The 21,891-nt window shown below is 39.3% G+C and overlaps 1 protein-coding gene across 6 annotated transcripts in view; it reads right to left on the reverse strand.

Annotated features, from left to right (window-relative positions):
- Positions 1-21,891, reverse strand: part of ATP8A1 (ATPase phospholipid transporting 8A1) — a 229,420-nt gene that overhangs the window by 87,098 nt on the left and 120,431 nt on the right. For all 6 annotated transcript variants that reach the window (XM_049630441.1, XM_049630436.1, XM_049630437.1 and 3 more), the window contains 2 exons: positions 7,293-7,431; positions 3,691-3,755 (listed from right to left, as the gene is read on the reverse strand). In XM_049630441.1, the coding sequence (XP_049486398.1) occupies positions 3,691-3,755; positions 7,293-7,431 (204 nt within the window). The remainder of the gene's footprint in view (positions 1-3,690; positions 3,756-7,292; positions 7,432-21,891) is intronic.

Here is a 21,891-nt window from a genome sequence, read left to right on the forward strand (position 1 = left end):
TAACATTATCCTTGCTTTGCAGGCAGCAAAATTGGCTCAGAGCAGTTACCTAATTTCAATCTGCCCAGGGTCCCACATTCAGAATAGGGCAGAACTGTAACATTTAATGGAATAATTTAAGTGTGTTCGTTAAAATTGCCACTTGATGAAACATACACCCACAATCTATTTACTGTTGTATTATTTCCTGAGACATTACGTTCCTACTAAGTTTATTGCTTAAATGTTAATTATTTGTTTGTGCTGATGGAATGGGAATCCCATAGTGTATCCTCATCAGTACAATGTGAATACACAGGATGCTTTTCTTTTCCGTGACAATGGAAAATAAATAATGATGTATCTGCAGGCGTTCTAGCACATCTCATGATTTCCTTGAAATCTCAGCTGTGGGTTTTATGACACAAGACCTGAAGGAGCTATGCAAAGTGATGTGTCCTTTCCTGCTGAGAAGCAAATGAGTGCACCAGAGAGGGTCTGACCCCAAACGGCCAGATTTGTAAAGTCACCACTTAACTCCCTGGGAGAACAGCCTGCCCCCACCAGCAGGGAGAGAATGCATGGCGGTCCAGAGCTGGATAAATGAGTGCTAATCCGTCAGCCAGGGTTTGCCTATGATCTTCCACACTACATTGTCACTTGAATCGCTAAGAACCTTTCTAACTACTTTACTTTAAAAATACCAGGTAAGATCGAGTACTGCCAAATTTAAAACTGATACACAATATATATTTTTTAAAGGGAAACCCTTAATTGAAAATTACTCTGTGACTTAATTCTCAAGTGTTTATGGAGTACTTATGGGGTAGGCAGTCTGCTGGGCATTGAGAGAGGCCGGCAAACCAAAATACATAGACACGGACCTGCTTTCCTGAAATTGAGTATTCCCTTGAGAGTCCTAGCTATGTTTGGTCCCGTAGAAATAGGGAGTGCAGGTACCCCTTGAGGCAGTTATGTCTTAGGAGTTACCACTCTGAAAACTCCAAAATGCAAGTAAATGCCACTGGCTTAACAATACATGATGCAGCACGCTGACTATCTTCGGTATTTCCCTTTACTTTTTTATTCTTGAGATTACTAGTTTTATCACTCGATACCCGCAACACAAAAAGAACGTGCTCATCCCAGTTGGAGAAAAATTATGAAAGAGATGAAAACAAGAAGCGTTGCTGTCGTAAGCTACATAAGATGAAAGCTTACAACCAAACAAAAAGGATCATGTGACAGGTCAAGCATGGCTTGACATGCTTTTGCTTTCACGTCAGAGGTCTCACCTCTGACTTCTTTCAAGTGTCAGAAAAACCATCTACTACCTGTAACCCATGTTGCTGACAAAGGCCTACACGTCTACAGGGACTAGGAAAATGCTTCCATGGAGGCTCTTGTAATGTTGTGAACAACCATGGTCCAGTTCTGGAGCCACTCTTGATGGCTTCCTCTTTCTCCAGGGACCACATGGGAGAAGTCTCCCTGAATTTCTCTCCCATAACATGGATGGCAATGGCACCCCCATCCCCTATTACCTAACTCTTATCCTGGCCTGCTGCCTGCACCCCATGACTCTCCAGCCTTCCACACTTGTCTATGGTCGGTTGCTTTGACACATCATACCTCTCCTAAAGAGCTGATGAAGTTTGCAGTTTCCTTATGAATACTGTGTCACCATTTAAAAAGAATTAGGTAGCTTCACACACGTTATTGGAGAACAACTGCTAAGATAATATTAAGTGACAAAAGCAAAAAGTAGCATGGATAGTGTGCTGTAATTTGTGTTCAATAACAAAGCACGTGCACATAGATATACACAAATATCCCTCAGACACGGCAGAATATCTTGGGATGAACACTTGGAAACTGGAACCAGCGGTTGTTCCTAGGGAGATAAACTGGGTAGCGTGGGGGTAAGGATGGGAGACTCAGTTTTTAACGCTTGTACTTGTCCCTTTCTGTAACCTGGATTTTACCTTATGTATCTGCATTTATTCAAACAAAATACTTTAGACAATTACAACCTTTTAAGTTCAGTGTTCCTCTTTTATGCCCCCAAATGTACCTTGAACTTACATGTATTAACTTTCTGCTTCAAGGATTCCTCCATTACTCAACTACTCATCTCCATCTAACTCACGGTCGCTTACTTTATAAACACTTCCAAGCCTCACAATTGTGTCATAGCAATACATCCACCTTATCTGTGCATCTGTTTGGTACTGTTACTTATATGCATTTTACTTCCCTTATTATCTGTAAGCTTTTGAAGGGTATGGCTATCTTAGTTCTGGTTTTTCATAACACTGTAACTTGAATAAACCCAAAATTAATAATATGACGGGTGGGGAACAGAGACAACTGTGAGCCCTAAGTGGCAGAGTCCGCTGAGTGCTTACCCAGCGGTGTGTCCTCGGAGCCTAGCAGAGGCCTGCTGAATGAATAAATAAAAAGGACATTCTTCCAACCACAGGCTAGGTGTTTTTTTTTTTTTGGTTGTGTTTTTAGGATTAAAGCGTGGTTCACACAATATGCTTATTAATAAAGATGTGACCAACTTTCATGGTTTCAAAATCAAGTATTATTCCTTAGGCTACAAGTTTCTCAAAGGTTTCACAAGAAAGGGAAAAGGATCCCAAGGATTGTCATGAGGACAAATAATGAAGAGATCGTCATTCCAATTTAAAAATCGGAAGTCAAATACTTCTGACCTGTAATTTCTGTTTGCCACCTGACTTCTGCTAAATGTCTGCCTCTTCACCATCCTTTCTACATACCTGGCCTCTCGGCTTCACCCACGTCCTTAATTATCAGGTTTTCTCTTCCCTTTGCGTCACAATGTCTATTTCAAGCAGTTGTATAGTCACCTCCCCTGTTCTGTCTTCCACCTTAAGTTACAAACAGTCACCTTTTTACTTTAAAATTCTTAACGGGTCATTTGACCTGCATATTTAAAAAAAATTTTTTTTTTGGTTAACTTCTATTTTACACGGTACACCTCACAAATCTTTCCCTCTTTCCCAAATGTAACTTTGTGTGATCACAGCCATGAAAAAAGGAATTAATATTTCAGCCCAGAAGTTAGGACATTAAAAAAAACAACGTGGCTTTCCTTTTAGGAATGGTGATTTTCATGCTGTCCAATAGGTTTCACAGGTAATTTTTTTTAAGAGAAGCAAAATACACATTAACACTGGAAGCTAAAGAAGATATTAAATGTTTAACATACAAAATTCCCAGGTAGACATGATCAAATTGCAGTCACTCAGTAACCTCCTGACATAATGCTTCTGCAAAGCAGAAAAGTTTTGTCTCACACCATCAAGCAAATCATTTAGCAACTTCTTTTAGCGGTCACGGACATAAAGCTGGGATCTATTTACAACAATGTGGTTCAAAACAATATGCATTATGTTACAGCAGAGCAAGAGTAATAAATCTCTTTTAACCTAAGGAGATCAAATATTTTTACAGCTATTTGAATATAAAATAAAATATAACAAGATGGTTAAGTTATTAAAGGAATTTTTTTTTAAAAGATAATTTTAGCTCTGGGCTGATGGCTCGGAGCCTGGAGCCTGTTTCCGATTCTGTGTCTCCCTCTCTCTCTGCCCCTCCCCCGTTCATGCTCTGTCTCTCTCTGTCCCAGAGATAAATAAAAAAAAAAAAAAAAAAAACGTTGAAAAAGATAATTTTACTTACATCAAGAGAGCCTTCATTTATAACAATCATTCCCATGTTCTTCCTCAAAAGTTTGCAGGAGTGTCCTATGTCCAAACATAGAGTAGATTAATTGATATAATTCATTTCTCTACAGAGCAGTGGCGAAGATGTTAAAGTGATAATACTGTAAAAATATCAAATTTTATTTACTTTTAATCTATTTCATTAGATAAAACTAAAGCTTTATCTATTTTATTAGGACCGGTGATAGTTGTTTTCCAGGTTTGCAGAAGTTAAAAAAGAAATGCTCTTGCTTGTTATAGGAGGGCTACAAGGATAATATTTGGTAAGTTAAAGCTGTCTTCAGACACAAGTATGGAAAGAGAACGTGGTAATGACTTTCAATGTCCTGAAAAGCACCACACTTACATGCAACATCCTTCATGATGACCAACATGAGGAGATGGCTGTTTTGGAGAAGGGTGCTAAAGGTTGTCTGGCTATCTTGTGGACCGTGGATCCCACCACTGTCCCCCTGCCCTTGGACTACCGTCATATCCTCTACCGTCCTGCCTTTCCTCGCTTTGCTGTACTTGCAGCAGGGCAAAATCACCTGCTGGTTAAACTGACACTGCCTACTCAGAACCCACTTGTGTACAGCTGAACTTGGCTGGAGAAAAACAAGCAACTCGGCTGGCTGGTGTTTAAAATATTACCATCACATTTAAAATAGTATCATCTACCTTACTCCTTTTGTGATCTCTTTCGATATATATATATATTTTTTTAAATGTTTATTTTTTATTTTGAGAGAGAGAGAGAGAGAGCACGCAAGCAGAGGAGAGACAGAGAGACAGAGAGAGAGAGAGAGAGAGGGAGAGAGAGAGAGAATGAATGAATTCCAAGTAGGCTCTGCACTGCACTGTCAGTGCAGAGCCTAATGTGGGGCTTGAACTCATGAACCGTGAGATCATGACCTGAGCCGAAATTAAGAGTCAGACACTCAACTGACTGAGCCACCCAGGTGCCCAGATACAATGGTTTTAAATACCATCAAAACAGTGACCATTCTGGAACTCATATCTCCTACTAGAGCTCTTTCCTGAACTCCAGACTCTCATATCCCAGTGCCTATGTAAGAGCAGACACTTAGGTGTAAAACAGGCATCTCAAACTTAACATATCTCAAAACTGGATTCTTGATCTCCTCCCAGAAAACCTGCTTCCCCTCGGTCTTCCTTATTTTGGTTAATGGCAATTCAATCCTTCAGTCACAACAGCTACGATGCCTTGGAATTATGCTCCAGTCCGTTCTTTCTCTCATACCTCACATCTAATCAATTAGTCCATCCTGTGGGCTCTACCTTTAAAATATATACATATTCCAGCCATTACTCACCACTTTCACTTTACCATCCAGGTCCAAGTAACCACCACGCCTCACCTGGATTAATATAACAGCCTCTTCACTGGTCTCCCTGCTTCCACACCTGCTTCCCTCCCAGCTCATTCTCAGCCAGCCTAGTGGCCAGACTGACCGTTCTTGCAGGAAAGTCGGTCCACATCTTTCCTCTGCTCAGAACCATCCAGTGGCTTCCTATCTCACTCAGAGTAAGTGCAAGGCCTTTACAGCAATCTGGGAGGCCCTGTCATGCGGCTGACCTGCTCTCCTGCTCCCCGCTTTGCATTTCTGCTCTTTTTAGAACAGTAGATAGCTTTCCCTAATCATCCAACGACAAGCTCCCTTTCCTCTCTTAGGTCATTTCTCAAAGGTCATCCTCTCAGTGAGTTCTTCCTGACCTCCTGATTTAAAACTGAATCCTTCTGTGTAATGCACATTTGCTGTATGAATGAAATGAATGGATGTCACCTACTTTATTCTAGGAAAAAGACCCCAAAGATTATGGCCCAAGACTCTAAAAGTTAAATGTTACCAAACACCACCTCCACACTCTTCATAGGAACTGTCATAATGGCTCCGTCACTCAAGTGTTCTCAGCAGCACTTATTTTCCTCACATATCACTCTTTGCCACCCTACAGTCTTCCTCTAGCTGTCATCATGCTTTTTGTTCAGCCTATTTCTGTTTTTCAGGTCTCCCAACTCTAAAGTATTCTTGTACACCATCTTTCCATTTGTGTCTAACACCAGTGATACTTTTTGTAATCAAAATTAACCATTTGTTTGGCTTACAGATTTACACTTATACTAGCATCTTTTAAAAATTAATTGTCCTCTACGTCCAGCAATTTGCTATAAATCTGTTGTAGTTTTTTGTTTTTTTTTTTTTACATTTTCTTTTTTATTTTTGATAGAGAGAGACAGAGCACAAGTGGGGGAGGGGCAGAGAGAGATGGAGACACAGAATCCGAAGCAGACTCCAGGCTCCGAGCTGTCAGCATAGAGCCTGACACAGGGCTAGAACCCACAAACCGCGAGATCGTGACCAGAGCTGAAGTCAGACACTCAACCGACTGAGTCACCCAGGCGCCCCTCTGTTGTAGTTTTATATTTACAAAATGCTGCAATTACTAAAATTTCTAAAAGGAGTACTAGCGAAATGTTTCTTAAATAATGATACTTGATACGGACCTTCTAAGAATGTGATTTCATGCTGTCAATACCTTTGAATGGTTTCTTCCACTTTGGTAGAGTTTTGGATGTAATTCATAGGATTTATATCCAGAGGTTGAATCTATGTCAGGGATTACAGTGCTCAGGCAAACTATTATTACCGAATTTGGAAGAAAAGAAAAAAAAAAAAAAAGAGTGACATTTCCTTGCATATTACTGGTATATGGGCCTTAAACCAAATACCAACTTTCTTCTCAGGAAGACCTCTGTTATGCACAGGGTTGTGTCTCCTTAGTTTTACATGTTGGAACCTGAACCCATAATGTTTGGAGATTGGGTCTTCCAGAAGATTGAGTTAAACGAGGTCAGAAGGGCAGGTTCATGATCCAATAGGACTTGTGTGCTTATAAGACGAGAAAGAGACACCAGGAGTGTGTACCCGCAGAAGAGAGCCAGCTGAGGACACAGTAGGGAGGGGGCCATCTGCAAGCCAGGAAGAGATGCTTCGGGAGAAACCAAACCTGTGGACAATCTTGGACTTTCCAGCTTCCAGAACGGCGAGGAAATAAATTCCTGTTGTTTAACCCACCCAATCTGTGGTATTTTGTTATGGCGACATGAGCTGACTAATAAAATCTCTTTGTGAAAAATGACACGATTGCAGGATGAATGAAAGCTGGCAACATTACCTCCCATCTCAGAAATAACCTTTGGTCACATAAACAAGTGCCGATACACGAGTCTGCCACAGTCCCTATCTCCAGACTTTCACAGACAACTGCGGACATGTTATCTACATGTGTCAATTATGGATGGAAGGTGGGGGGAGGCAGAGATAGAAAGGTGAGAGAGGGTTACTTTGTGATTGCAAGAGCTGAGGTTTGCACCACTGCAAATTTAAAGGGACATTGGGACCATAAATGAACAGATAAGCCCAACAATATTATAAATATGGAAATCTTACAAAACCAAATCTTTCAAATCTTGAAATATCTCAAATTTATCTTCTAAAATACGTCAAACTGTTAAAAAGCATCACGATTTAAAGGTTGAATTAGGTTAATTACCAATGTTAATGGCAGTTTCTTGTTTGTCCCCTGTAAGGATCCAGATCTTGATGTCTGCTTTCATGAGAGTTTCTATGGTTTCAGGCACTTGATCTTGTAATTTATCCTCAATGGCTGTAGCTCCAAGTAGCTGAAGATTCTAGGGAAAATGAGTGGCAAAAATTTTAAGAAGAAAACCCATTTAGATTCTTTAAGAACTAAAGTATGTATATGTTTTTCAGAGAATAATGGTAATATGTAGACTTTGATATAAATTGCAAGTATCCCACTGAGTTTTCTCTTAAGGATCCCTGACTTTCATCCAGTACTTTGACATGAAACTGAAGATACCTATATTACCTTACTCCTAAGGTAGGCAACTGATTCTTACAAAAACAAAAAATGAAACAAAAAGCCACACACAAGGGAGAAATCAAAAGGGAGTTAAAGACCAGCAGGCAGCTACAAAAAAACAACAACAAAAACTATGGAAGATCAACACAGCAAAGAAGCAGTGTTCACGACCTGTTTGAAAAAGAGTAGGAATAAATGCTTATGAAAAAATAAATGCTTATGCAATTAAATTATAATTTGATGCAGTGTCAGAAAACATACACATAGCAGACAATTAGAAATGCTGAGGAAGAGAGAAATAAACCAAGCGACAGCATCAGTCTCTGTAAGAAAGAATAGGTTGGGTAATTATCACATTACTCCATATTTGTGCTGTGGAAGGCCAGAGTCCGTTAAAGATTGCTTGCTCACTAGTTGGTATGTTTCATACAAGACTGAACATAATATGTTCTGCAGAAAGCTCTTCTAATCACTCAGAAAGAAGAATGGTTTTTACTCTCATCTTCCTAAATAGAGGAAAAATGAGAACAACTCTTTGGTTGTTAGGGAAACCTGGCTCAGTACAGAGGTAAAGGGGATGGTTCTTGGTCCTAAATACATAGGAATGCAAACTGGCAAACTAAGCCACAATCAACTGATTCTTGGATTTTCCCTGTAACCTAACCACCAGGATGATCCTCTATGTCAACATTTATCTTTCTTTTCAAGCTGTTTCTCCCTTCTTGCCTTCATTTTTATTTTAAAACACCAGACAAGGACAGTATAGATATAAGGGAAATCAACTGCTAAGGATAGTGTCTAAATTGGTCATAACAAAGAAAGCATTCCATCTTCTTTCTTCTAACATGAAGTTCTGCTTACTATTTACCAAAGTGTAAGTTTAAAATTAGTCCTAAGTCTTGGTAGGCATGGGAAATAAGGTTAAAATATATGTAAGCAAACATGAGTGAGTGAGAGAGGGCTTATGGGTATATTACTTAGGAATGCTTCTGGCTATAATAGAAAAAGTCTAACTAACAATGGCTTAAATGAAGATTTGGTTTTCCTTCCCTAAGTAGTATTGGGATAGGCAGTTACAGGCATTAGACTGACAGTTCAAGTCACTTTCCAAGACTTTCTCAATGTCTCAAGGTGGCTGCCACAGCTATAATTATCACTGCTACAACTGAAGACAAGAATAAGGGGGCAATGGCAACTGTATCCATCTCTTACTTGAAAGCAAAAGTGTTTCCAAAAGTCCCTAGCAGATTTCCAAACATGGCCATTTTTGTTTATTTATATTTCCATGGCCATGCTTCACTATCAGTACTGAGCTTTTCCAGCCTCCATAGTGGGATGACAAGACAGAGGAGGATGGGAACGGGTGTTAAATTAGCCAGCCAACAGTCTTTGCCACAATGCTTAAATATAGCTGGGCGTGCATGTGCACAGGTGTGTATGTATATGTGCATGTGTCTTTGTGTGCATGTATGTATACAGAGGCACACACATCCTCCACTGCTTTGCCTGGGGAAACCCAGCTCATCCTGCAAGGCCAGTCTCAAAAGTTAACTGCTTCCTTGAAGCTGTATTTCTAATACAAGTCTTCTCCTCTACGGTGCTCTGACAGAACTTTGCTCTGTCTTTACTCGTTTTAATGTACCATATTCAGATTAACTGTTTCAATGTACGACCCATAGTTTTGTTCGAGAGGAGGCACCACATCTTGTTCACCTTTACACTGTATCTCTGGAACACTGGCAGTCAGCATTCAGTGTTTGCTGAGTGAATGACAAAAAAAAGTTAAGAAAGATTCTGAAATCTAGATATTATCCAGTACTGTTGCAGTCTAGACTACATTCTCTTCAATATGTTCCAAATACATTATATAGCTATTAGATACTCTTGGCGCATGACTTCTTAGTTTATAATATGTAAGACAGGAAGGCAAATTCCCTTCTTTAAGGAGATAGTATTATTTTATTATCTTTAATGGGAAGCAGATTTGAAATCTATCATAACCTGATGAATAATTATCATCAAGAAGTTCAAGAACACAAAGGAAGCACAGGTCAGCATCAACTATGCCAACATCACAATGGCTATATGTCAACGTTTAGACAATGACTCTATCCATTCTTTCAGCTACTTTCGGGGCATCTGCAGCTAAATCATCCTGGCCCACATCCCAGGGAAGATCAGAATATACCTGTGTTCAAATGTCAAATAATCCACAGAAAGCATGATAAGATTTTTTTAACGATCATGGGGGACAGTTCAGTAATACAAGCTCTTAAAATTTTCTAAACTAAAAAAATATTTTCTGGTAATGTCTCACAAAACCCTGAGGTAACTAGATAATGGGAGAGTCAAGATGTGAACGCATTCATTAGAAATACATAAACAAGTGTATTTGTGTATCTTGTAGCTCCAAGGGGAGAAATGAGCTCAAGAAGTCTACAGGCATACATTACCATGCACGAATCTAATAAAAACAAAATAACTGCATGGGTGAGATCACATTGAAGCCATATTTGAAGGAAGGAAAGCATCTGATTTTGCACAGATGAAAAGGAGACATTCTTTAAACCAGGCAAAAATAATATAAAGGACTAAAGAGGCAGGGCCAGCAATGAGCATGCGGAGAAAAATTACAAGCAGGCTAACCTGGGGTGTGTTGGTGGCTCTAATAACAAGATTTTCTCAAAAGGGTAATGAAACAGTTCTGAATATGCAGCAAAATTGCAGTGGGTCTACCCTGAAGCCTACAAAAGAAAAACTGTGTCCCCAAGCCTGTTACTTTTTCTTTTATCCTAAGAGCTCCTGGAGCACAGCGTTTACTAATTTTAGTGGAAGGCCCCACAGCCTCCTTTCCTTTGGCCCTGGTGTCATTTATTGTGAGATTAAGATCTTGAGTGATAGGCTGTTTGCCCCTGGAAATTAATATCTTTAGCTACATAATGACCACTAGAAAAAAAGATGTGAACTTTGCGTGCTTTTCCTGATCATAACACAGGAGTGTTTAAGCCGTAATCAATTTCATCCCAAACATGTATTACCTTACACAGATGGCCACTAATGTGCACTATGGGAATTACATATTCAGCAAGTGTTGAAACATGATAAAATTCCCCTGGCATTTATGGAATTAAAAAAAAAAGTGCAACACTAATTTTACTTTCAAAATGTCACTATGCCAAAAGTTATAAAGGTTTCAGGTTGAGGACTCTTTGACATAATGTAGATTTAATTATCACTGAAAAATCATGAAATAATATTTATTCACCCAGTAAAGCCCTCCACAATCTTATTTTCTCTTTCAGATGTTCATAAAGTAGGCAGAATTTTAAAAAGGCACATAATTGTAAAATTTCAACCCTAGTCAAGATAAAAGCCTTCATGCAGAGTACTTAAAACCTGTATGGTAAAATGTATCATGATGGATTTAGAAATTATGTTTTTCCCATTCATTGTATATTTTGCCAAATAACAGAACCTCAGAATGACTTATTACCATATTAGCAAATGTTTGGTTAGTACTTAGATTTCTTTGTATTTTTAAAAAGTTTGTGATAATGTTCCTAAATGATAAAGAGTTTAATAATCAAACTCAAAAAACAATTAGGCTTCAGATTACAACATGGACTATTTGGCGGAAGCTTCTTTAAAGACAAAGACAGAATGCTGGTAAGCAAAGTTTTCCTACTAGAGTAAATATAGATAAATACTAGAATAACCTATATTTCAGTATGAAATAAGATTGTGACCAGGAAGATGAAATATTTCCTTACTAGAAAGAATGTACCAGACACTGCTAAGTGCTTTACATCTATTAATTCAGTTAACAGCTTTGGGGAGGTTGAGCAAATTAGGGTCAAACAGAGGTACAGTTGAGCTACGTCGGTGCGAACAAAGTCCCAGGAATCAATAAATACCCAAAGGTAGAGAACGAGAAGTAAAACTGAGATTAAAGGAGTTAGGATTTTATTCAAATCATTAGGTTTTTAAACATTTGTATCTGTTCTTCAGTCTTTGGTAATAACTTTGTTTCTCTGAATGGGTTTCAGACTCCGTCCAGAGCCACTCCTGCTAAGGGTACCTATTTGTTTCCACTGGAAGGCTCCGGAATCCCATTTTGGGACTGGCTCCTCTCCAAGCACACCCACACACCTGCCCTCATTCTTTCACAGACATACTCCGGGCAGGTACTTCTGGGCAAGAGGGTGGGATACAGCAGTGGGTTCCTTCCTCTGCAGGAAATTTTTATTTTAGAATGTACCCTTAGAGATTCTTCTTTGGATTCCCCCTCATCTTGTTTTCTCATTGTACCTCCTTTCCTTTTGCTGGATCTGTTTCTCTTAGACCCCAGCTGCCTGGCTATCATCAAGCCCCAAGTAATTAGCCATGGGGCCAGGAATCTAGAGTGGTGGTTTTCAGAGTCACCTGAAGGGCTTATTACACACAGATTTCTCATCGAGTAGGTCTGAGGTGAAGTCTGGGAATGTGCAATGGTAACATGCTCTGGGTTTGAGGACCTCACTACAACAACTGCTTTTTTAGAGCAAGCTTGACAACATTTTTCTGTGAAGGGACAGAGGGTAAATATTGTAGGGTTTGGGGCTTGCTGCAACTGCTCAATTCTGTCGTGGCATGAAAACAGCCAAAGACCATGTGTAACCAAGTGGGTGTAGCTCGGTTCCAATAAAACTCGATTTACAGAGCTAGGCAGTGGGTGCATTTGGCCCTTGTGCTGGAGTTTGCACACCCCTGGTGCAGAATGCTGTGAGCAGCCCATTTTTGCACTGGGTTCCACCCTGACTGACTGCTCTGGATATTTCCTTGTCCAAATCCGACCATTCTTTCCTAGCCTGACCTCAGATCCTCTGGTCCCAATTCTCTCTTCTTGCAATCCCAAACTGCAGACAAATATCTCTTAACTGTAATACAGGGCTACCGTCAAAGTGTTCTCCCCAAATGATCATATTACATATGCTATATGCTACCTTAAAGGTAAACAAAACATTTTCTGCAGGTACAAAAGAGACACATGGGGAAGAGATACCTTCTTTAGTCTGGGTGGCTCAAAAACCCAATCCCACATGAGTTAACACTTGACCTTAAATGAGGAATTAAGGCTGAGCCAGGGTGGGGGAAGGATGGGCAAAGGAATTCTAAACAGAAGAAATCACATGCGCAAAGGCAGAAAGTATGCAAAAGCATATTGTACTTGAGACGTTGCCATTCAGACAATATGGAAATAATACATGAAGCGAGGTGTGGTAGTGATTTACAGACTACTAATTTAGTAGGATTGTTTTAAGGATGAAATTGGATCAGTAGTCTCAAACTCTGAGTAGTAAGTTAGGAAAAAGATGGGGCTGGAAAAGCTGGTAGGGAATGGAAATGGAAGGGTCTGGGTGTTATGTGCAGGGTTCCAAAGGCAAAGGTTATTTAGAGAAGAGTTTTAGAAGAGGAACAGGATCAGATTTACATTCCAGAAAGTGTACTGGTGGCCAACTAGGGATGGATTAGGAAAAATAGAGGCCTTAAGACCAGTTAAGAGGTTATGGCAGTCCTCATTCTTTTCAGTTTGAAAATATGGCAATCCTGGAATACGGATGTGCTGGTGGGTATGTGATTCTTAGTCATTTTATAATGCTGGCTCACAAAGGTTGCCAGCGTCCTCTCTGTTCTGCATTCCACTGGTCAACATTCACTCTTGTAGTTTTTCTTCTCAACCTCGTTTAGCATACAACAATGGGGTTTTATTTTAAAAAGGAGAATCTCATCTTTCCTTCCAGTGTAAGTGGGGCTACAGAACGCTAGGACAAAGAGCATTAAACCACTGGAATGGCTCACTTGCCTGCTTCTGGAGAAATCGTGCAACCGGTTAATTTTTCCAAGGCCAAGGAGTAGATTTTAACTTAGTGCTTTGTGAACCACGGAAATCATATTTGAGCTCTCATGCAGCCAAGGGCTTGCCAAATAAGGTCAGCATTCACACACCCAGCTGAAAGGAATCAGGATTTGAGAGGCGATTGGGTGTAGCCTGCAAAAACAACAGCCATCTTCTCTGGGCGAGAAGGCAGCAATACGCAGTGTGGAAAGCCTACCGCAAAAGGCTCGTCGTAAGAGATCTATCAGGCCAAAAAGGAGAAGCATGTAAACAGAGAAAGAGTACTAAGAAAACCTTAAGTACTTTAAATACGATTCCCAAGATGAGTTGAGGGAAAATCATGAAACACAAATTTCTACCTTCATTTTTAAGGAAAACGATGCACAGAGGCTATCTCGTTTACTACGGGGACATGTCCTAACAATGCCATGCCTCTCAAGTGCTGATCTGGTGATTAGGCAGCTACACACTTGGTTACGTTTTATTTTTCAAGTTTACCATATTTTACATACATTCTTGCTTTCTTCTAAGCCACACCCACAGAATAACATATGGTTTATTAACATGGGATTTGGAATTAAGACCAAACTGGGATTTGAATCCCTGCTCTGCCAACCACTGGATATGTATCCCTCAGCAAGTAACTTTCCTAAGAATTTCTAAATCAGCAAGGTAAGGCCAATTAACACAGACTGAATAGGATCTTTCTGAGAAATGATCTCAAAACTTTTTTTTTTTTTTGAGTAGTATATTAGGAAAAAATGTTGAGTGCTTACCTAGGACATTGTTCTATTTTTGTATAACAAACTCTGTTAATATCAATAAATTCTGTACTTTGCAGAGTAAAGAGAAATTATAAAAAAGTTGAGATCAAATATAACTAGTAACAGAAGTTGTAACATTCTCTCACCCCAACGGATCATTTCGTGTACTCCACTTTTATAGGCCCTTTAACTAAGTAATTAGGGTAAAGAGCAGAGGACCTGGAACTTAGTAAATGCTCAAAAAGTGTCAGGTCTTAGTGGATGAGCTGACAGGCTGCAAATATTCTTTTTTTTTTTTTAACGTTTATTTATTTATTTATTTATTTATTTATTTATTTATTTTTGGGACAGAGAGAGACAGAGCATGAATGGGGGAGGGGCAGAGAGAGAGGGAGACACAGGCTCGGAAATCCGAGCCATCAGCCCAGAGCCTGACGCGGGGCTCGAACTCACGGACCGCGAGATCGTGACCTGGCTGAAGTCGGACGCTTAACCGACTGCGCCACCCAGGCGCCCCAGGCTGCAGATATTTTTAAGCAAACAGTAAAACAGGAAACTACTGGAATTTTAAACCATGAAATCACCAGTACATCATGTAAATTTTCATCTAGTACATTTCATTTTTTAGTACAAATGAAAGGGATATTTGCAGCCTCTAAGAATAGAAGTGGTAGTTTTATCTGAAAAAGCATTACATTCTAATACAGAAGTTACTGTGAACTTGGCAGTCATAAATGCTCAAGAAAAGTCCTGTTTTCCATTAAGTTTTATATTTTTCTAGGAATCCTCTAAACCACTCGTTGCCACGTGTTGCGAAGGGTGCTAAACTGTTGTTTAGTCACACTGTGTGTCATGGTTGATCTATTTATCACACCACATCAAAGAAGTCTTCATGAAGTCCCAAAAATGTCAGCCACGTTCGAGGGGGAAGTTAAGGAGATAATGTAAAAAAGGTCACTCCACCTCACGGTCCGACCTTGGGGACTCATCTCAGTGCTCGGGGCACTAAGCCCTGTCTGGAACTTCATTTTTCAGTTTACAAGTGCACTGCCTGTCTCCGCCCACTGAAACTGAAGACAGGGATTTTTCTTGGTCCTTTTCCCTTGCTGTGCCCCAGATCCCAGAACTCAGCCCGCCATGTGTCTAGGCGTCTGCTGATGAATATTCTCAACCGTGTGCTTGTCACGTTCATAGGTTAAATAATTTAGGAAGTTTTCAAAATGGCTGTGACCACATTTCTACAGAATGCATTCTTTAGAATTATTAGCTCTTTTTTCCCCCGACATATCCTTAAATTAATCCTTAGTGACAACACATGTGACACGAACATCCTCCATGTGAAGAAAACATGGACTACATACATTAGCAATAGGGGCCAGGCTTTCATTAGGCAAGCACCTACTAAATAAATTTAGCTTCTGAATAAATTATTTAACTGAATCGTTTATTTATTCATCAAATATTTATTCAGTAGTCAACATGGGCCAGACAGGCAGAAACTGGAAACACAGTGACGAATACGAGAAAAAGTCCTTGCTCTCATGAGGCTTCAATCTAGTGGAGGGTACAGGTTACAGAAATCACAAATTGTGTGTAAAACATTGCTCTCTGATTCAAAGGAGAGCTAGATTGTTAAAGTTGCAGTGTTCTGATTACTCTTTTTTAAAAAAAAATTTTTTTAGCGTTTATTCAGTTTTGAGAGACAGAGAGAAACACAGCATGAATGGGGGAGGGGCAGAGAGAGATGGAGACACAGAATCCGAAGCAGGCTCCAGGCTCTGAGTTGTCAGCACAGAGCCCAACGCAGGGCTCAAACCCATGAACTGTGAGATCATGACCTGAGCCGAAGTCGGTCACTTAACCGACTGAGCCACCCAGGCACCCCTACCTTGATTACTCTCAAGCTCTGAAATGATCTTCTCTGAACCATAATCTATTAAACAAAACTGCATCAGCTAAGTTGCTATTTTTTAAAAACATATTTCACAATCTATGCCTCATAACAGGAAGAAAAAAGAAAACACCAATTTGATCACCAGGGAAATACTGCTTCAATCACTGCCCACTATTATATCTCACTCTGTTTTCGGTTACTGCTCAAGATAAATAATTTGCTTTCATAAACACTAGATGCGATCAGTAGGTAATCTGTGTAATGCTAAAGATATAATTGCATTTCTCTATTGAAGCAAATAAATATAAAACATTTTCAGAAATCTATATTTACCACGAAGGGACACCTTCCTATTTCAGCCAATGGTTTAATTAGAAAATCTTCCCTGATAAGATCAGAGCCCTCTGTACTATAAATTTTCAAGGGAACCCAGCAGCAGAGTATGAAGATGAGGCAAAAAAAAAAAAAAAAAAAAAAAAATTGTTTTAGAAGGACGTTAGAATAAATGTAAAGTGACAGATCAAAGAACAAGGTGAGAAATTTCAGGGAAACCACTGCTAATGAAGCATAAAGCTCCGTAATTATTCTGTTACTTATCTGTAATTTCTCCTGACCAAATACATACAAATGAGTTCTAAATGTTATTCTAAAAATCAGATTTTTAAAAATGCAGACCAGCGTAGTATAGGTGGTTTCATAATCTAAAATTACAAGTCCAAATACATGAATTGTTTTTCAAAAGAGCAAGGTTAAAGTACATAAAGCAAGTCAGGTATACTGTCTGAAGAAGGGGGAAACGAGGTTCTCAGAAGTGGTGGTAAAGACATGCAGAGTTGTTACCGTCCATAAAATCCAAATTGGTGCTACAATTCCCCTTCCTAAACCAGGTCAGGACACCTCAAGTATCTAATATGATTCTAATAATCCCTTTTGCATTTTAACCATGTGACCCTTCTTGTTCCTGTACGATTTTGTCTTCCTAGGAATCAATGCTGCGTCTTGGCCTCCATTGGTAACAGAAAAAAGATGTTTCAGGAACATCTTGAAACAACCCATAGCATTAGAAGTTCTTTTTTTTTTTTTTTTAATCCTGAAAAGTTTACCATCTGAATACAAGGGTTGGAGTCCAAACCATGAGCAGAGATGATGCTGATATTTACAGATGGATGTAAAAGTCCTAAAACTTCTCCTCTAACGACAGTCAGTAGGGATAATGGTATCCAGAGGAGTTTTTCAAATCTCTTATACATTCTTCTTTCCTATAGTGCCCTGGAGGATGAAGGGAGTGCTTTCTAGTGCTCAGATTGCTGGGAAAGAAAAGTAACAAAGCACTGTGCCAAGGGACCAAAGTCATTATCATCTTGGATGTTTTTGGTCTATTTGGATATTTTTTCAGCTTATGCTAGGAGTTACTGCACCCAAAGGAATAAGGTTTTAACTAAATTTCAAAAACTGAGTTACTTCTTTGAACAAACACTGGAGGGATAAGATAGTGAGTAGGGTTTAAAAGTACAACCTTATTTATAAAATTTTCACTTATTTTGTAACATATTAAAAATATTCTCATTTTCAGGAAAAGCTTTACGAATCTTTCAAATTTTGAATGTCTTTAATGTAATACTACCATTAACATGTCAATGGCATTTTGCATCATTAATTCAAATATGTTCAGAAACCTCTTGTGCAGGGACCACAGTGACGATCTGGTTTTTCATTGAAAAGTGAAAAGCATTGAGGGGCACCTGGGTGGCTCAGTTGGTTAAGCATTCGACTCTTGATTTCAGCTCAGTCATGATCCCAGGGTCATGGAATTGAGCCCTGACTCTGGCTCCACACTGGGCATGGAACCTGCTTAAGATTCTCTCTCCTTCTCCCTCTGCCCCTCTCCCCCGCTCATGTGCGTGCCCTCTTTCTTCCTAACAAAACTGAAAAGCATTGAAAATCTATAGTATTTTGAGAAGAACATTTTCTAAAAATTTCACACACAGATGGAATATTATATGGTTTCAAAAGGTGCTCAGTGAAGCCCAGAATCATGAAAAGCTTCTCACTGACCATGATGAGGGCAAGGTGCTGAGGCTGAGGGGAGAGCCAATTTGGGGTTCCTCTCCACCCCTCCACCCTTAATCAGAGCAACTCTGCTTGTATCTCTTATACATATTATGATTCAGGCAATACTTTGTTTGCTAAATGGGTTTTGCTGTTAGAAGAAAGATTTAAAATTCACTATCTACATGCTAAGTCTAATATTATGGTCCACCCAAAAAAACAGATTGCAATCACATAAAAAGAGACTACTTAATCCACACGTCTCATTTAAAGTAGCCAAAGAACGCTAGGGTGCCTCAGTCGGTTGAGCATCTGACTCTTGATGTGGGCTCAGATAATGATTCCAGGGTCATGGGATCAAGCCCCTTTGGGCTCTGTGCTGAATATGGAGCCTGCTTAGAATTCTCTGTCTTCATCTATCTCTCTGCCCCTTTCCCCTGCTCATGCAGTCTCTAAAAATAAAAACAGATACAAAAATAAAAATTAAACTACCTAACTAACTAACTAACTAACTAACTAACTAAAGTAGCCAAAGAAGAAGCCAAAAACGGTTGACCCTTAACATTATGACAGCTAAATGTAAAGCCAGGGCAATGCACCCGCAGGACCCATGCTCTGCCATGTTGAAACTTGCCTCAGTAGGGTGGTTTTAATGACAATCACCCACAATTCCTACTAAACACTCACCCCAGTGATTTTAACCCAGAATGCAAGCTCAGACCAAGGAAGCAGTGATATCGCCCTGACTCTAGATACATTAAAAATCCTAGAGTCTTCAAATGATCAGGGATGGGAAAAGTATTTTCAGAAAAATAACTCTTCGTTACAGAGACTCTTCAGTATTATTGTGCCTGTTCTTTTTCCCTAAAAAAATCTCTGACCTCTTTTAACTGGTAAAATAATCTTTTGGGGTTCATTTTATTTTTTATTATTTAAAAAAAAATTTAAATGTTTATTTTTGAGAGAGGCAGAGACAGAGCACAAGCAAGGGAGGGGCAGAGAGAGGGAGGGAGACACAGAATCCAAAGCAGTTTCTAGGCTCTGAGCTGCCAGCACACAGCCTGACACGGGGCTCGAACCCATGATCCAGGAGATCATGACCCAAACCTAAATCGGATGCTTAATTGACTGAGCTGCCCAGGAGCCCCTGGAGTTCATTTTAAAAGTTATGTCTCTGGAACTACCATTGGACCAAGCTTGTGTGTCACCATTTCGGGTTCCTTCCGAATTCCCCACTTAAGGAATTTGTTCAGACCATGATGCTCAGGTCCTCCACCGAGGGAGTGTTCCTTATTTGCCTGTGCTTCCCCAATACATAACACCTATTAGCAGTCTAATTAAAATTAATGAAATAAATACCTGAGTGGAATTATGGTTTTAGGGATAGGGATGGACACAGAAATCCAGCCCTTATTTGGAAACTGGCTGAGCAAGGGAACCAATCCTTTCACCTTTCTGGTTCTTAGATTTTTCAATAAAACTTAGAGACCATGGCTTATCAGAAAGTAAAAAGGAATTAGCTATCAATCTCCTTTTCATTCATTTTAGGAAAGAGGCAGTCAGAGGGAGGCATCTGTATGTGTAAGCTAAAAATATACATATACATGTAATGCATTTCCCAGACAAGTTAAATTTTTCCGTGTGACTCACGATCACCATCTGCTGGAGAAAGGTTGAACTTCTATTTCATTTAAAAGATGGAAGTCCCAAGGCTTTTAATACCAGATATTACACTTACTACACACACACACACACACACACGCATGCACGCACGCACCCAACTGCAACAACTGTTAAACCTATAAAACCTAATCTATAAACTCTAGGGAGTTCAGAGTAAAACTGTTATTAGGCACGTTAAACATTCAACTCCAGAATTTTCTACAGTATGCTTTATGAAGAAACAACATTTAATGGTTAGAATCCATTTGCAAATATTTTATTGTAACTTCTTATATATTAATTCTATCACATTACCATGGAGGTAAAGGCTACATTATATTCAGGCTGTGTACAAAAGGAGGCAGGAGAAAAGTTATTTCCAAACGTATTTCCAAACGTTAGTTTTTTTGTTCTTAGTCCTCAAAACAATAAGAAAAAAACAACAGATTAAAAACCTAAACCATTAGTACTTTAGGAAACATGTAACTTTGGCTGGAGATTGAAAGAGATTATGGTCATGGCATTGTAAATAATAAAGTATTTTATTTTACCACATTATGCCCCAAAGACATAACCATATATAAATATGTTAGGGAAAAAAAGAGAGGGAGAGAGACCGATTCAACAAGTTAACTGATAACAAGCTGTGTGTGTGCTTCTAAAACTGGGGGGTGGATGGGTATTAAGTTGGAAGGTAGCATATATGCCATCACAAGTCTTCTGAGAAATAAGCAAGATACAAAAAGAAGTTCAAATGCAAGGAATGTATGAGAAACAAGCTAGCTTCTAAAGTGATCACAGTCCACTGAGGAGACAGGAGAACAGTATCTCGAGTCACAAATGACCACTGTATACAACAGAGAAAACCACCTGCAGCTGGGGCACGACATTCCCCAGTATTATACACAGAGGCAGCATATGGGAGCAGAAAGGGGAAGGAGGCATCAGTGGGGCTAACCACCTTTCAGACAGGAAGTGCCAGAGAGCAAACTGTTTGAAAAAGAGGAAGGAGTAAAAAAATGACAACTTTTACTAACCTGCAGGCAAGATCCAGTAAGCTGAAGCTAACAGACAAACCAGATTCTATGTAGTACAAACATGAATACAGTCAAGGAATTATGCAGTAAAGAAGTTATTTGATGGAAAGTGAAAGGTTAGAATGAAGATACCTGAGTGGCTAAGAGCATGGACTTTGGAGCCAGAATGAGGATTCTGGCTCACCCTCTTACGAACTGTGTAATCTCAACCAAATCACTTAACCTCTCTGTTTCCTTGATTTCTTCATCTGTGAAACTGGAGTCATTAACATTACCTGCCTCCAAGGGATGTTGTGAGGACCAGTTAATAGATTCAAGGGCTACAAAGGCATTTGGCACACAGTAAGTACTACACAAATATGTTTGCCATTCTTAATTAAGGAGGTGAGATTTCTTGCTACTTATAAGGCAGCGATCATAGTGTATACATCACTTTTTGGCTGAATAGCCTTGGTTTCCTTATCTGTAAGATAAGAGTATTTTTGGTTGTGACACAAATGAGGGATGTCTGTATATGTATGCATACGTGTCTGTGTGTGTGTGTGTGTGTGTGTGTGTGTGTGTGCGCATATACACAATGAATAGCCAGGTATAAGCACTGAATTGTTCACTTATGTCTTCTTCATTATTAGGTATAGAGTCACACAAGCTGTGTTTTTACATTATTTTGTATTACATATTATAAATCTTCATTTATATACATATATACATATTCAGGCTGTGTACAAAATGAGGCAGGAGAAAATTTATTTCCAAACGTATTTCCACATATACATATATATGTATGTATACATATATCTACACACACATATACATATATATACACACACACGTAGTGTATGTAACTTGTGTGCACGTGTGTGTGGAGGAGGGCATGCTTATCTTCAACGATGCGGAAGCAATAGTGTACATTGGCAAGAAGACAGCTAAACTAGCCTAACTCCAATCCAAAATTATATAAAAAAAAGAAGGTCTACACAAAGTA

Source organism: Panthera uncia, chromosome B1, assembly GCF_023721935.1.
Source record: "Panthera uncia isolate 11264 chromosome B1, Puncia_PCG_1.0, whole genome shotgun sequence".
Classification (NCBI taxonomy): domain Eukaryota; kingdom Metazoa; phylum Chordata; class Mammalia; order Carnivora; family Felidae; genus Panthera; species Panthera uncia.